At 45.8% G+C, this 13,099-nt stretch overlaps 1 protein-coding gene across 7 annotated transcripts in view; it reads right to left on the bottom strand.

Moving 5' to 3' along the window:
• Positions 1 to 13,099, bottom strand: part of Lrp4 (LDL receptor related protein 4) — a 497,094-nt gene that overhangs the window by 26,392 nt on the left and 457,603 nt on the right. For all 7 annotated transcript variants that reach the window (XR_011713235.1, XR_011713236.1, XM_071665647.1 and 4 more), the window contains 11 exons: positions 13,049 to 13,099; positions 12,309 to 12,471; positions 10,993 to 11,155; positions 8,146 to 8,279; positions 6,785 to 6,978; positions 5,953 to 6,098; positions 4,803 to 4,960; positions 3,879 to 3,995; positions 3,292 to 3,494; positions 1,996 to 2,217; positions 864 to 1,107 (listed from right to left, as the gene is read on the bottom strand). The exon at positions 13,049 to 13,099 is cut by the window's right edge and continues 73 nt beyond it. Coding sequence is in view for 5 of the 7 variants with exons in the window: in XM_071665647.1 (XP_071521748.1) it covers positions 864 to 1,107; positions 1,996 to 2,217; positions 3,292 to 3,494; positions 3,879 to 3,995; positions 4,803 to 4,960; positions 5,953 to 6,098; positions 6,785 to 6,978; positions 8,146 to 8,279; positions 10,993 to 11,155; positions 12,309 to 12,471; positions 13,049 to 13,099 (1,795 nt within the window). In the remaining 2 variants the exon portion in view is untranslated. The remainder of the gene's footprint in view (positions 1 to 863; positions 1,108 to 1,995; positions 2,218 to 3,291; positions 3,495 to 3,878; positions 3,996 to 4,802; positions 4,961 to 5,952; positions 6,099 to 6,784; positions 6,979 to 8,145; positions 8,280 to 10,992; positions 11,156 to 12,308; positions 12,472 to 13,048) is intronic.

The raw sequence follows: 13,099 nt of genomic DNA, 5'->3' as shown, positions 1-13,099 counted from the left end.
GTATACAGTACCTCGACTACCCTCGACGTATACAGTATCTAGGGGTACCTTAAACATACATTATCTAAGGTTACCTCTACCGCATACAGTAACTAGGGCTACCCCCGACGTATACAGTAACTTAGGTCTACCTCAGACGTATACAGTAATTTAGGTCTACCTCAGACGTATGCAGTCCCTAGGTCTACCTCTGACCTATGAAGTACCTAAGACGTATGCAGTACCTAGGGCCACCTCTGACGTGTACAGTACCTTGGGTCACTTCTGACGTATACAGTACCTAGGGCCACCTCTGACGTATGCGGTACCAAGGGCCACCTCTGGCCTATGAAGTACCTAAGGCCACTTCTGACGTATGCAGTAACTAGGTCTACCTCGGACGTATGCAGTACCAATGTCTACCTCGGACGTATGCAGTACCAAGGTCTACCTCGGACGTATGCAGTACCAAGGTCTACCTCGGACGTATGCAGTACCGAGGTCTACCTCGGACGTATGCAGTACCAAGGTCTACCTCGGACGTATGCAGTACCAAGGTCTACCTCGGACGTATGCAGTACCAAGGTCTACCTCGGACGGCACCTCTGGCGTATGAAGTACCTAGAGTCACCTCTAACGTATGCAGTGGCTAGGGCCATCTCTGGCGTATGCAGTATCTAAGCCCGCCTCTGATGTATGCAGTAACTAGGGCCACCTCTGACGTATGCAGTAGCTAGGGCCACCTCTGACGTATACAGTACCTAGGGCTACCTCTGTCCTACGAAGCTACCTTTTGGCTGCGCTGCGCAGCAGTTTATTTATTAGACCATTAGATCAGGTAACGTCCTCTCCCTCCTCCTCCTCCTCCTTGTGCCATCACTCACCAGCGTCAGGCCGAAGGGATGAGGCACCTCCTGCACCAACACCACACGATTCTGACCATCCAGGTCGGAAGAGCCGATGGTGTCACCCCGCGCGTCGTTCCAGAAGATGCGTCGCATCTCGTAGTCGATGGTGAGTCCGTTGGGCCAACCGACGTCCACGTTCAGCAGCACTGTGCGCTCTGAGCCGTCCAGGTAAGACCTCTCAATCTTGGAGACGTTGCCCCAGTCCGTCCAGAACAGGAGGCTGGAAGGAGCGTCAGAGTCTTATGGTATGTGAAGCCACTTTCTCAGATAACATTTTCTTAGTTTATCTTTTTTTGTTTGTTTTAGCTTAAATAAAAGTAATCAATGCAATTAACTGATTAATTATCTAGTGCCTTTTCCTATTTCATACCCAATTCACAACACCATTTAAAGTCTGATCTCTACTGGATTACTATAACGTGAGTCACATATCTACGTATCCCTGATACTGTTCATACGCCAGTAACTTTTCTCATGTAGCTGATAACTTCCACCTTCTAGATATGACCTCATTCACAAAGCATGCTATACACGGACGGATGATCATCGTTGTATAACAACGATCATTCCTACGTACGTATGGCTATCCCATGAAATGAATATCTCAACACACAAGAGAGTATTTTATGCCACCTATGAACATCCTATGATGCTATAGCCATTACTTCATAGTAATCATTAAAGCAGCAGTGACCAACAGTGATAGCAGTGAGGAGCCCTTTGTGGCCACGGTCACTGTACACAACCATACAGAGATTAAACATATCTCCATAACAATTATATCTCCTAGGGTACAACGGCTTATCCTACATCACAGTAGCCAACGGTGGATAGCAAAACTCCTCCTTTCACAGCAAAAACCACGGCAGCAAGACAAGAACCACAGCTACACAGCACTGGCAAGCTCTACATAGTAATGACAACCCCTCTGAAGGAACCATCATTCTTCGAGAGCAAAAACCAACACGACCTCGACACATCAACGGCTACTCTACACATACCCGTAGCCACCCATACATACCACCAACGCCTCTCATGCCGCACCGAACACCTCACCCACCCAGCAACACCCTCGACTCATCGACGACCTCTCCTGCCTCGGTCTTACCCTTCGCTCGGGAAGACCACGATGGCCCGAGGTTCTATCAGCCCGGTGTCGATGATGACCTTCTGACACGTGCCGTCGATCCAGGCCACCTCCACCACCTTGTGACCCGAGTCCGTCCAGTAGATGTTGTTAGCCAACCAGTCCACAGCCAGGCCGTCAGGGTTGGTGTAGCCCGGAGACAGGACAGTCATCGGTGATGACAGGTTATTCAGCGGCACCACTCTGCAGGCGGGTAATAACAAGGAGGTTATACTGCGTGAGTTCAGTTCGGTGCAGTTCAGGGTATGACTCGGTGTAGGTTATCCTGAGGGAGGGAAGTATTCGTAATCATCTAACAACAACATCATGTTAAAGTAAACAGAAGGAATCTGGATCAAAACTGAAGGCTGTGATGATCAATATCTAGACAACTCAAACATCATTTTTGCTGTAGGGTTCGATGGCGGACCTGGATTACTACTTGCGTGTCGGGCATGGGGGTCCCTCTCTCACCGGGAGAATCCTGAACTTAATCGCTAAGAAATAAAAGATCTGTGCATTATGAGGGACTTACTGGTAGCCACCGCAGGGACAAGACAGTGACATTATGGATCCCACACGATAAGTTATCCTCAAAAATGAACAGATGAATATAAGACGAACTTGGTAGCTAATAATATCTGCTTTTTTGTGGTGAAACTTTCTCTATCAAGTTTCTAATTAAGTTCTCGTTCAGGCAGGTATGGAGTATCATAGCGTCCACTTCCTAACATACGGTATCGAGGCCCCTTATGTTTGTGCGTTCGTCTGTCGTACCATCGCTGACATTTCCCATTGAAGTCTGGAACACGTCCAGCGGAACTTACTGTGTGAGAGGACTGACGCCCGTCTTCCTAATCCAGGTTTCCTTACTACAGAAGTAATAGTATCTTCAAGGTGGCGCACCAGATCTTATTACTCAGTAAGAGAGAGCATATTACGTGAAGAAGAGCTTTGTATTCCTGATTATGACGATGTAAGCCAAGTGGATCTGTTCAGACACAATGTATGATAATGTATCATACGTGTAGACTTACCATCATCATCATCATTATAATATCTTGTGGATACGTTGTTGTCATCATCATCAATGATAACGTATCCTAAATACAACGTTACCATTACTATCATCCGTTACCTCGTCGTATTTCTCATCGTAACGTCTACTATCCACTGGTCATCGTTCGAATCCTCAATCAAAGAAGTCATCATCATTCGGGGGACATAGCAGTGAAGAAGGCCCGGCCGCCCCCACGTAGCTACCTGTGGCTCTCTCACCTGATGGCCTCCAGGTCGATGTCGGTGTAGAAGAGGAGGCCCTTCTCCTTGTGGAAGTCCACGCCGATGGGGTGGCTCGTGGCGGGCACGCCCAGAGGCACGTCCCACAAGGGCTCCGTGTCCAGCGAGATGCGACCCAACATGCCCTTGGCTGCGAAGATCAGGTAACTCTCCGGTTCCTCATTGCACCGCCGGTTGTCGTCCTTGGGAGAGGATATATACACAGCGGTGAGAGAGAGAGAGAGAGAGAGAGAGAGAGAGAGAGAGAGAGAGAGAGAGAGAGAGAGAGAGAGAGAGAGAGAGAGAGAGGAGGTAATATGCTAACAAGCGACAATCAAACAAGTGATGAATAAGAGAACATCATGAACTATGTGGCGAGGGAGAGTATAAGATGAAGAACCATGTGATGGAAAATAGGATATAGTTTATGAACGGAAAACAGCAGAACATGAACCATGTGATGGAGAAGAAAACATGAGATACGTGATAAAATGAACATGAGCCATGTGATGGAGAAAAGAATAACATGATGGAGAACATGAGGTGTGTGTGTGTGTGTGTGTGTGTGTGTGTGTGTGTGTGTTTACCTTCTTCATGGTGAGGCCAGTCGGACAGGCACAGGAGAACCCCACGGGGTTACGGAGACATAGGTGGGAGCAGCCGCCGTTGTTGTCCCCACAGGCGTTCTCCACCACTGGCGGACCCTGCGGAGGAAGGAGGAGAGGAACCTGGTACTATACCACAACAAGGATCGTCTGAAACCACACAGAAGACATAGCCTCCACCACAGTAGAGACGTCCAAGGGATATAGTAGGGTAAGGACGAGGTGAGTATGTATGTAAATCTTGAGGAAAGATTACTGTAACTACCAGTCGATAATCTTGATTCATCTGGTGGATGAAAGACAAGGCACCTTGAAGGGTCGCCTCTTATAAGGCCCTGTAGTGCTGACGGCACATTACACGCGGGAGGTACTAGACGCACAGACCATATCAAAGAACAGATTCAACATTGATAATACAAATATTAATGATAATAATAATAATAATAATAATAATAATAATAATAATAATAATAATGATAATAATAATAATAAGAATAAGAAGAAGAACAAGGCTCACAACAACAATAATAACAGTAAAAATGCTCACAGCAGTGAAAGATATAACTAATCCATCAGTTACATAATTTGTATTGTCTTTCTGTCGACATGCAAACCTGATTCAGCTGTCGACGTCCGACAGAAGCCTGACTGTGACTCACCAGCTGACAGATAAAGGGAGGTGGGTTATGTGGCTGACTTCTGTATGAACGATAAGAGCTGTCTCATTACCCAGCCCACGAGGCATTACTCATTCATCACATAATGAATGAAAAGGTTTACTGACTCACCACCTAACAGAAAACGGGGAAAAAGGGGAAAAAAAAAAGAATTATTAAGCAACAGAAAACGAGACACACGAGGGGTTACTACGACGGCAGAGTCGACGCAGGGAGGAGAGGAACTCACCGGGAGTGCCTTGATATCCATCAGTCCAGCCAGACCTTCCCTCATGGTGGAGACGGGGCGGCCGAAGTCCTTTACAGTCCTGTTCAGGGACTTGGTCTGCCAGTCAGTCCAGTACACCCACTTGCCCAAGATGGTGATACCGTAGGGGTGGGGCAGGTCTGCCGGGAAATGGGGTTAGGGGGTCGCCATTAGTCAGTAATCACGAGGGAATCTACACTAAGTACAGAGACCTAACTGCAGAGAGACCTTAGTTTAGGGCGGGACCTACAAGCGGGGGACAGACACTAGCTCGGGAAAGGGAGCTCTCCGGTTGGAAGAGGGAGCCTTAACGTGGGTCAGGGCTAACAGTTTCACGAAGGTGGGAGAGTCTAGGGAAAGACTCCGTGGTTTAGGGAAGAGTGTAAGTATAAGGTGGAGTCTCAGCTGGGGGGATGAACGACTCTTGACACAGGACGCAAATGCGAATCATAAATTCATCTGTGAGTATCAGACCCACACCGTATCTAAATCGTTCAGTCCCTTACATACCCTACCAAGAGCTCACATTCTCTCTCTCTCTCTCTCTCTCTCTCTCTCTCTCTCTCTCTCTCTCTCTCTCTCTCTCTCACTCTTTCTCTCTCTACACACACACACACACACACATACACACACACACACACACACACTCACACACACACATACAACAAGACCATGAGAAAATAATGACTGTCTAAAAGGAATCTTTACTAAGATCCGACTGAGATAATGTCAATCACTGCACCCTTGGCGACAGCAGGTCACACGTGTAACAGCCAGATCAAGTTCCTTAATACTTACTCTCTCAGTATGTATTGGTAGTTGTGTTCGTCTGTGTCACTCTTTGTGGGCATCTAAGCTTGTTTTTCTATGTGTGTGTGTGTGTGTGTGTGTGTGTGTGTGTGTGTGTGTGTGTGTGTGTGTGTGTGTGTGTGTGTGTGTGTGTATCACATAATGACCTCTAATAATAAGGATTCGAATCCCGTACCATTTGTGTTGGATCTGGATACGTAAAAAATAGGCCATGCGTTTCCAGCTCCCACACAAATGGTACGGGGTTCGAATACTTGCTGGTGGTGTAAGTCATTACGAGTTGTATGACAGTGCCCATTCATTCACGACCCGTCCCACTTACCTGTGACTACCGTCCGTCTGTTCTTCCCGTCCAGTCCGATGGCCTGGATAACATTGGTCTTTGCGTCGGTCCAGTACAGTTCCTGCTCCTCCCAGTCCACCGAGAGCCCGTTTGGCCAAGCGATGCTGGTGTTGACCAGCACGTCCCTGAGGCCAGCCACCATGAGAGGGAAGAAGGAATTACGCATTGCACTAGACACAGTACAGGCTGGGGGAGATCAATGGATGTCAAGTAGATTCTTAGCGTAATATTAAGTCACCTCGACCACTGCCTTGAGATTATGTTGACCGATGCTCTAGTGGGAGGTCAACTGGACTTATATCCTTCACTGGGATGTATTTGGGAAAGTCTTGGGTGTAAAGTCAGGGGTTGGTGAGAGGACAAGAGCTAAGGAAGGAGCAGCACTACTCCTGAAGCAGGAGTTGTGGGAGTATGTGATATACCAACCATCTGATAGCTCTGTGCACTGATGTGAATTGTGAGCACGTTGTCAGATGCTAATCAGAAAAAAAATCTCATCCATGTACACCGTGAACACTAACTAGAATTAACTACGGGAAATTAATAAATCTCTTGGTTTAAGATGCGAATCTAAGTTTAAATCTGCTCCATGCTAAGCAAATCTCTGTTCATAAGGATTACTTTAATGTTGCCTTACTTTGAGATGCGACTCAAATTTCCACTCTGCCTTCAGAGAGCGAACTGAACTCTTAGTTAAGAAAATTTCTTGCCTTCAGAAGATAAAATCAGAAGTCTAAGATCCACCTTAATAACAGGATAAACAATAGTCAAGTGATTGAACCTTAACGATGTCTGTCATCCTCCGCCTCACCTGCTGTGGCCGTCCATGTCGGAGACCTCAATCCTCGGGTTCTCACTGTCCCAGTCCGTCCAGAACAGCCTCCCGCTCGGGTAGTGGGTGGCGATCGCTCTCGGTCGGTCCAGGTTAGTGAAGAGCACCCGCCGGTTCTTGCCGTCCAGTTCACTCACCTCCACCGACTGCCGCTTCAGATCCGTCCAGTACATCTGGCGGTGGTTTGTGGTACAGGTTATTGGCTGTATGTGGCCAGGTCAACGGCACTGTGTGGACAAGTTATTGGTTGTCTGTGGCGAGGCCAATAGGTCTGCGTGGACGAGTTACTGCTTATGTGTGGCTAAATTATGTAGGCTGTGTGTGTGTGTGACCAAGTTATCAGCTGAGTGTGGGCAGAGTGGTTGATTGGAGATCTTGTTTTGTGAGTGATGAGATCGTGATGAGTGAAAAGGAGGTGAGAGACGCTAGATATGTAAGGTGAGAACGGCTGTGGCAGCTGGTGAATGAAGAGGACGTCCCAGGGTAGATGAAGGGAGAGATCCTCGCTAGGGAGAGATATGCTAGTTACGTGGGGGATGGTGGCAGAGGTTCAAGGTGGTGAGGGCTGTCGACAGTGTGAGGGGGAACGTTGGTGTTATACATGGAGGGGAAACTTTACAGATAAAACGGATGAGAGAACAGGTATGTGGCGAAATGACTGGAAAGCAGAGAGTAGGATATGGGGAAATATGGCAGTGTTTAGCATTCTGTGGAAACTATCACTTATACCACACGTTGGGGGGAGAGAGTGCGGGGAGGGGAGGAGCACTTTACATAGTAAGGAGAACACATCTGCTACTTTGAGGACAAACATCTCTATTACAGACAACAATTCTATCCTAATATGAGAAGGTAAAGTCTCGAGTAGAACAAAGGGTAAACATAAGAGGTGTGGAGGGAAAATCTTCTGTTCCAGTCAGAAGACAGTGTATTTGTTAAGGGATATACATTACAGTGTAACATGGATACAACTGATTCTTTACTATTGAAAGCAGTTGGTATAGTAAACATAAAAGAAGACAAATATTTGCCAGAAGGCAATATGTATACACACACACATACACACACACACACACACACACATATATATATATATATATATATATATATATATATATATATATATATATATATATATATATATATATATATATAAGGCATCGTGAGGAGAAAACTATTCACCATTGGAAGAGGTCAAGTATTCGAGATATGACGGTGGGCAGTTCTTTTTTTGAAAGTATTCTCCACATTTCAAATCGACAGTGAACTCTACCATCTCTGCTAACGTCATCAGTTATAAGTAACATTACTCAAGACTCTGGAAGTGTGGGACACAGTACCTTCCTGCCGGTGGTGTCGATCGTGAGGCCTTCCACTGTGCCGATGGCTGAGGACACCAGCCGCGTCATCTTGCGTCCGTCAGGTGAAGCTCTGAAGATCACAGCCGCGGCGCTGTCTGGCAAGAATATGTCCCCTGCAGGAGTGGGAGAACGTTAGCTTCGGCTCTCGGCTGTTGCTGGCAACTACGAGTCTAGCTTGAAACAACTGTTGTTAAGTATTTCTGAGGAGAGATGTGTTGTTAAATTGCTGGGCCACACGTGTGTATACAACTAACAGTGGCGTTCTGCACGTGAGCACAGTTTACTGTGGCGTTCCTCACGTGTTCATACCTGTGGAGCGTCGCTACGTGTTTACAGCTAACTGTGAGGCCTGAGGGTTTGCATCCGCGATGTCTGGGGTCCTGGCGGCTGCTGTAAGCCAAGTGTGGGGACCTGAGCATAATCAACATTACCTGTGTTGATGTGGGTGTTGTTAAATCATCAGATTTTTGATAAACAAAAACATGTTTACATCTGCAGATGTGTGAAGGAAGGAGACTAAGGCCTCCCTCTCTCCGCTGCCACGCTGGAGATGTTGTGAAGGTCTTCATCCAAGGGTTACACAAATCATCGCCAACTTTTTCTATTGCCTCTTAACCGTTCAACATTCTGTATTTTGCCAGTTTGAGGAAAACACAGGCATAGAAAAAGGAATGAATAAAAACTATAACATGAGAAATAAACACTTAGATTTACATATATTCATCTCACAATCATTTATATATGTTTTGCTTTATGATCTCTTACCTGCCCAGCAGAGGTATGATAACCAATGCTTTTTTCTACCTTTCAATTCTACAGTGCTATAATACACGCGAGGCGACTCGAAATTAATAATTAGACAGGACGGTCCGTGGATGCGTCGCACTCAGCAACGCTAACCGATACACTACGAAAGTTCACTGTACAATATTCAATTGTCGATCATTTGTAGGTTCGATCTAATGGCAACCAACAGCAGAAGGTTATCAAACCAGACTTGGCACCGTGAGTGAAACCCAACATAGTTCTTTAAATACCTGTTCCTCTGTCGACCATATGGCTGTTACTGGGTTTAATGGCTCTTGACATCTAGTTGTCATTAACCCGGAAACACCTACGATACTTCAGACTATACAACGTAACAAGTTCGCTTCTGTGTCGTCCATATGGCTCTTAGATTCCCTGGGTCTCCACCTGGTGCGGGTCTGTCTTCGTGACAGCTCGGCCTCACAGGATGATGTCTCCACTACAGGCACTGTTTGCTATGCTAGGTTCCCAGCCTGCACGGGCCTCTTATGTTACATTGACTGATCAAGGAGTTTTTTTTCGCATGGGCCACAGAGCTCCAAGATCAATCTTTTTAGGTGACTGGCTAGGCTAAACTTAAGGAAATACCCTCAGGAGAGCACGCAGATATGTGTACTGTTTGGTTTTCATTAAATGCTAGCAACAGCTAAGGCCATCATGCCAGAATGCGTACTCAAGATCAGACATATAAATCATAAGGAAGTCACGTATTGTTGATATATATATAAGCGCTAGGCTTACCATCTGCTACACTTATTGTGGCCGTCAACGTAAAGTTATAACCACAAATCGAAGAATAAACTTGACCATCTTCTTCAGGTATTCCGAGTAATCATAAAATCATAGACGTTATTACTGCTAAAACGGCCCTTGGCTATAGATGACGTGATCACTATCCTTTCAAACTATATACCAAGATATTTATGAAATGCATTCCAAACAGCCGTTGCGCTGGTATTATTGGCCTTTCAAATGGTCGCATCTCTCAGAATCTTACTTTTACTTTTAAAATAGATCATAAAATGATATGCAGTTATCATAAATGTTCCGCTGGTGCTCTTGAATCTGATGGTAACTCACAAGCGTAACGAAAAATAAATGTTATTACCACAGAACTGGATTCCTCACGCACGTTACTGTCAACCTCGGAGTCAGTGGTACCCAGACTCAGGGTAGCGACCCAAAATAAGGGAGAAATGATTTTTTTTTGTCAAAATTTCAGAAATATTAGTTATGTTGACAATGAAACTGGGGTATTATGAGAATATAAAAGTCACGCAAATTTTGCAACATTTTTATGATAAATTGCGCTTTTCATTTTGCCTGATTAAATAGTTTCTTCAATACTTTCGGCTTTAGTTATTCATTTCAATGCGAATGAAACTAATGAATATTATAAACAAAATCATAAACAATTAAAACTCCATACATTAACCCATTGGGTCACCAGGCTTGGGAAACATTCTTTAGGGTCAGGATCAGAAATGTTTGAGAAACACTGGTTTAATTCTTTCAATTTTTTTCATATATACATCTGAACTAAGTATCAGTGAGGTTATGAATTACACATTAAATAAAAATAACGGTTAGAAGATAAACAATTCAAGCATTTTTAAGAATGTTCATGGGAAAAATGGAACTATGTATTATAATCATTGGTTCTTACGTATGAAAAGTAAACTTTCAATAGATTATTTTAAAATCAATTGCTCCGGCCGACACTAGCTTGGGTTACAGAGCTTGAGTAACCTTGGTACGTAAGTAGGTAGCTGATCCACAGTAAAATCTATTCTGATTTTTCAATCTGAACAGCTTTTAAAAGGCGAGTAAAATACCTCAGTTTACGATACTATCTAATCATGTATGGAAAGAAGAAAACCATCACGCATAAAAGAAGAAAACGAAGACAGACTATTCTATCAAGTAGAGATTTCTCAACAGGGAGGAGACCAGAAGGCTTTCGTGCCTTCCTTCCCTCCTGCCTGCCTGCCTGCCCTCGTATGGGACAGGTGCTCTTACCAGAGACTGGGTCGACGTCCAAGGCCACTACGTGTTGGAGACCATGGAGAGGCAAGACGACGTCCGCCAGGTACGTCGTGTCCAGCGACATCTGCAGGATGTCCTTACGTCGAGCATACATCAGGGACCTCGCGGGCGTCGAGTGGCACGTGTGTTTATCAGCCTGAAATAAAGTCATGCAATCATTATGACTTTGGAAGGATGGGAGAAGACTATCTTTTATTTACATCAATGTCATGAGGGACAACGTTGGGAATGTCTTTTGTTTTGACCAAACCTGCTGCGTTACAGAAGCGAATGTTACGAGAGACAACGTTACGAAAGTCTTTTGTTTTGACCAATGCTGCTGTGTTGAAGGGGCAGATGTTATGAGGGACAACAGCAAGACTGCCTTTTGTTTCAATGTTTATAAAGACAGTTTTCATAAAGATTTTAAAGTTGATCTTTTTTTATTTGTTTTAAAGTTATTCTTGCATGACACCGAGGTTCACAGCATGAATGATCTTCCAGACTCCTGCTTAACAACTGTCCATCAGTCCGTTCCTCCTGGGCTCCGACTGAACAAGGCTGCCAGTGAGCAAGGACGCCTCTTGGTGAATGATTACTCTAAATCGCTTACGTTGGCGAATATAACCTTCAGTATCAATACTCGAAAGAATATCACTACGAAAGATATTACTCTGAACTTTAGTATTCGACGAATACTACCTAATGAGCGACACTTCATTGAACAATCACCCAGAATATTGCTTGATGTTCATGTGTGAAATATCAATTCTAAAGATATCTCGAGGAATATTTCTTAAAAGAACCCCAGGGAGAGAGTACCACCCACCCGTCGTGGGGTCATGACCAAGTACGTAGGTAAATGTATGCACCGTCCACTTCTTACCATCCTAACCCATACTGGAGGTTGACCAAGATCATCGTCTCTGAAGTGCTAAACGTTGAGAAGCAACACCCCACACTTACATACTGTCATGAAAATCCTTGGAACTTGTATTGATGGACACCTCAAAAGTAACCCACCCCACTTTATTTTCCTCTACCGCCGATCATTAATTTCGTTTCAATAAACACACTGTACTGTGCGTTCAACTCACAAGTAACTGGATCTTTATGAAATCAGCTCCCCTGTCAACGTGTTCCGCTGAGGCAAATAATACATTAGAGGGTATGGCATGCCACAACCAGGCTTCCCCACACTATACAGGACAGAAGAGGACCAGTACAATGTTCCAGTCTCCAGGTTCCTCTCGTTTATCAGCAGCTTATCGTTCATATGAGGAAATACAGTCATCATTATCATGGTTTACCTTGAGCGTGATGCCAGTCGGGCAGGCGCAGCTGTAAGCCTTTGGTGCTGGGCTCAGGAGACACAGGTGCGAGCAGCCGCCGTTGGCAATGGTGCAGGCGGTCCCGAAGATGGAGTGGTTGCGCTGGAACACCCGCACGTCCATCAGCCCCTTCATATCCTTGCTGTGGGAGACACCACCCTCGTCAATCCCTTGCTGTGGGAGATACCATCCTATCAACTCATTGCTGTGGGAGGCAATACCCTGTTAAACCCTTGCAAAGGGGAGAGGAGATATCACTCCGTCAATCCTTGCCTCCGGGGAGGACCACCCCCGTCAATCCCTTGTTGTGGGAGACCCCACCCTGTCAACCTTTTGTTGCTGAAGATTCCCCCTATCAACCCCTGCCTGTGACGTACGCCACCTTGTCAACCTGGGACATGGCAGGGAGCAACCCGCTGATGCTTGATGTGGTGGGTAACCACCCACTCAACCCCTCTGTTGTGATAAGATACAACCCAAGTCAACCCCTCTTGCTGTGGCAGAGGATGATGGGAGGTCGAGGTGGGGGATGTTGGAGGGCCAAGATGGGGGTAAAGGGGGGGGGAGGGGGGATGTGAAGAGTAGGGAGGGAGGGTGCTAGAGGAGGGGAGAAGGGAGGGATGTATAATGTAGGAGGGACAGGAGGAGGTTGGTGGAGGGAAAGTGGAGGGTGAAGGCATCAGGTCGTCAGCAGGAGGGACAGGTAGGTCAACACTCACACAACAGTCCGCCGGTTTCCTCCGGTCAGCTTGTTGGCCATATGGATGCTC

Source organism: Panulirus ornatus, chromosome 10 (genome assembly GCF_036320965.1).
Source record: "Panulirus ornatus isolate Po-2019 chromosome 10, ASM3632096v1, whole genome shotgun sequence".
Lineage (NCBI taxonomy): Eukaryota > Metazoa > Arthropoda > Malacostraca > Decapoda > Palinuridae > Panulirus > Panulirus ornatus.
The sequence above is the reverse complement of the archived record's forward strand: the minus strand, read 5'-3'. Positions and strand labels throughout refer to the sequence as shown.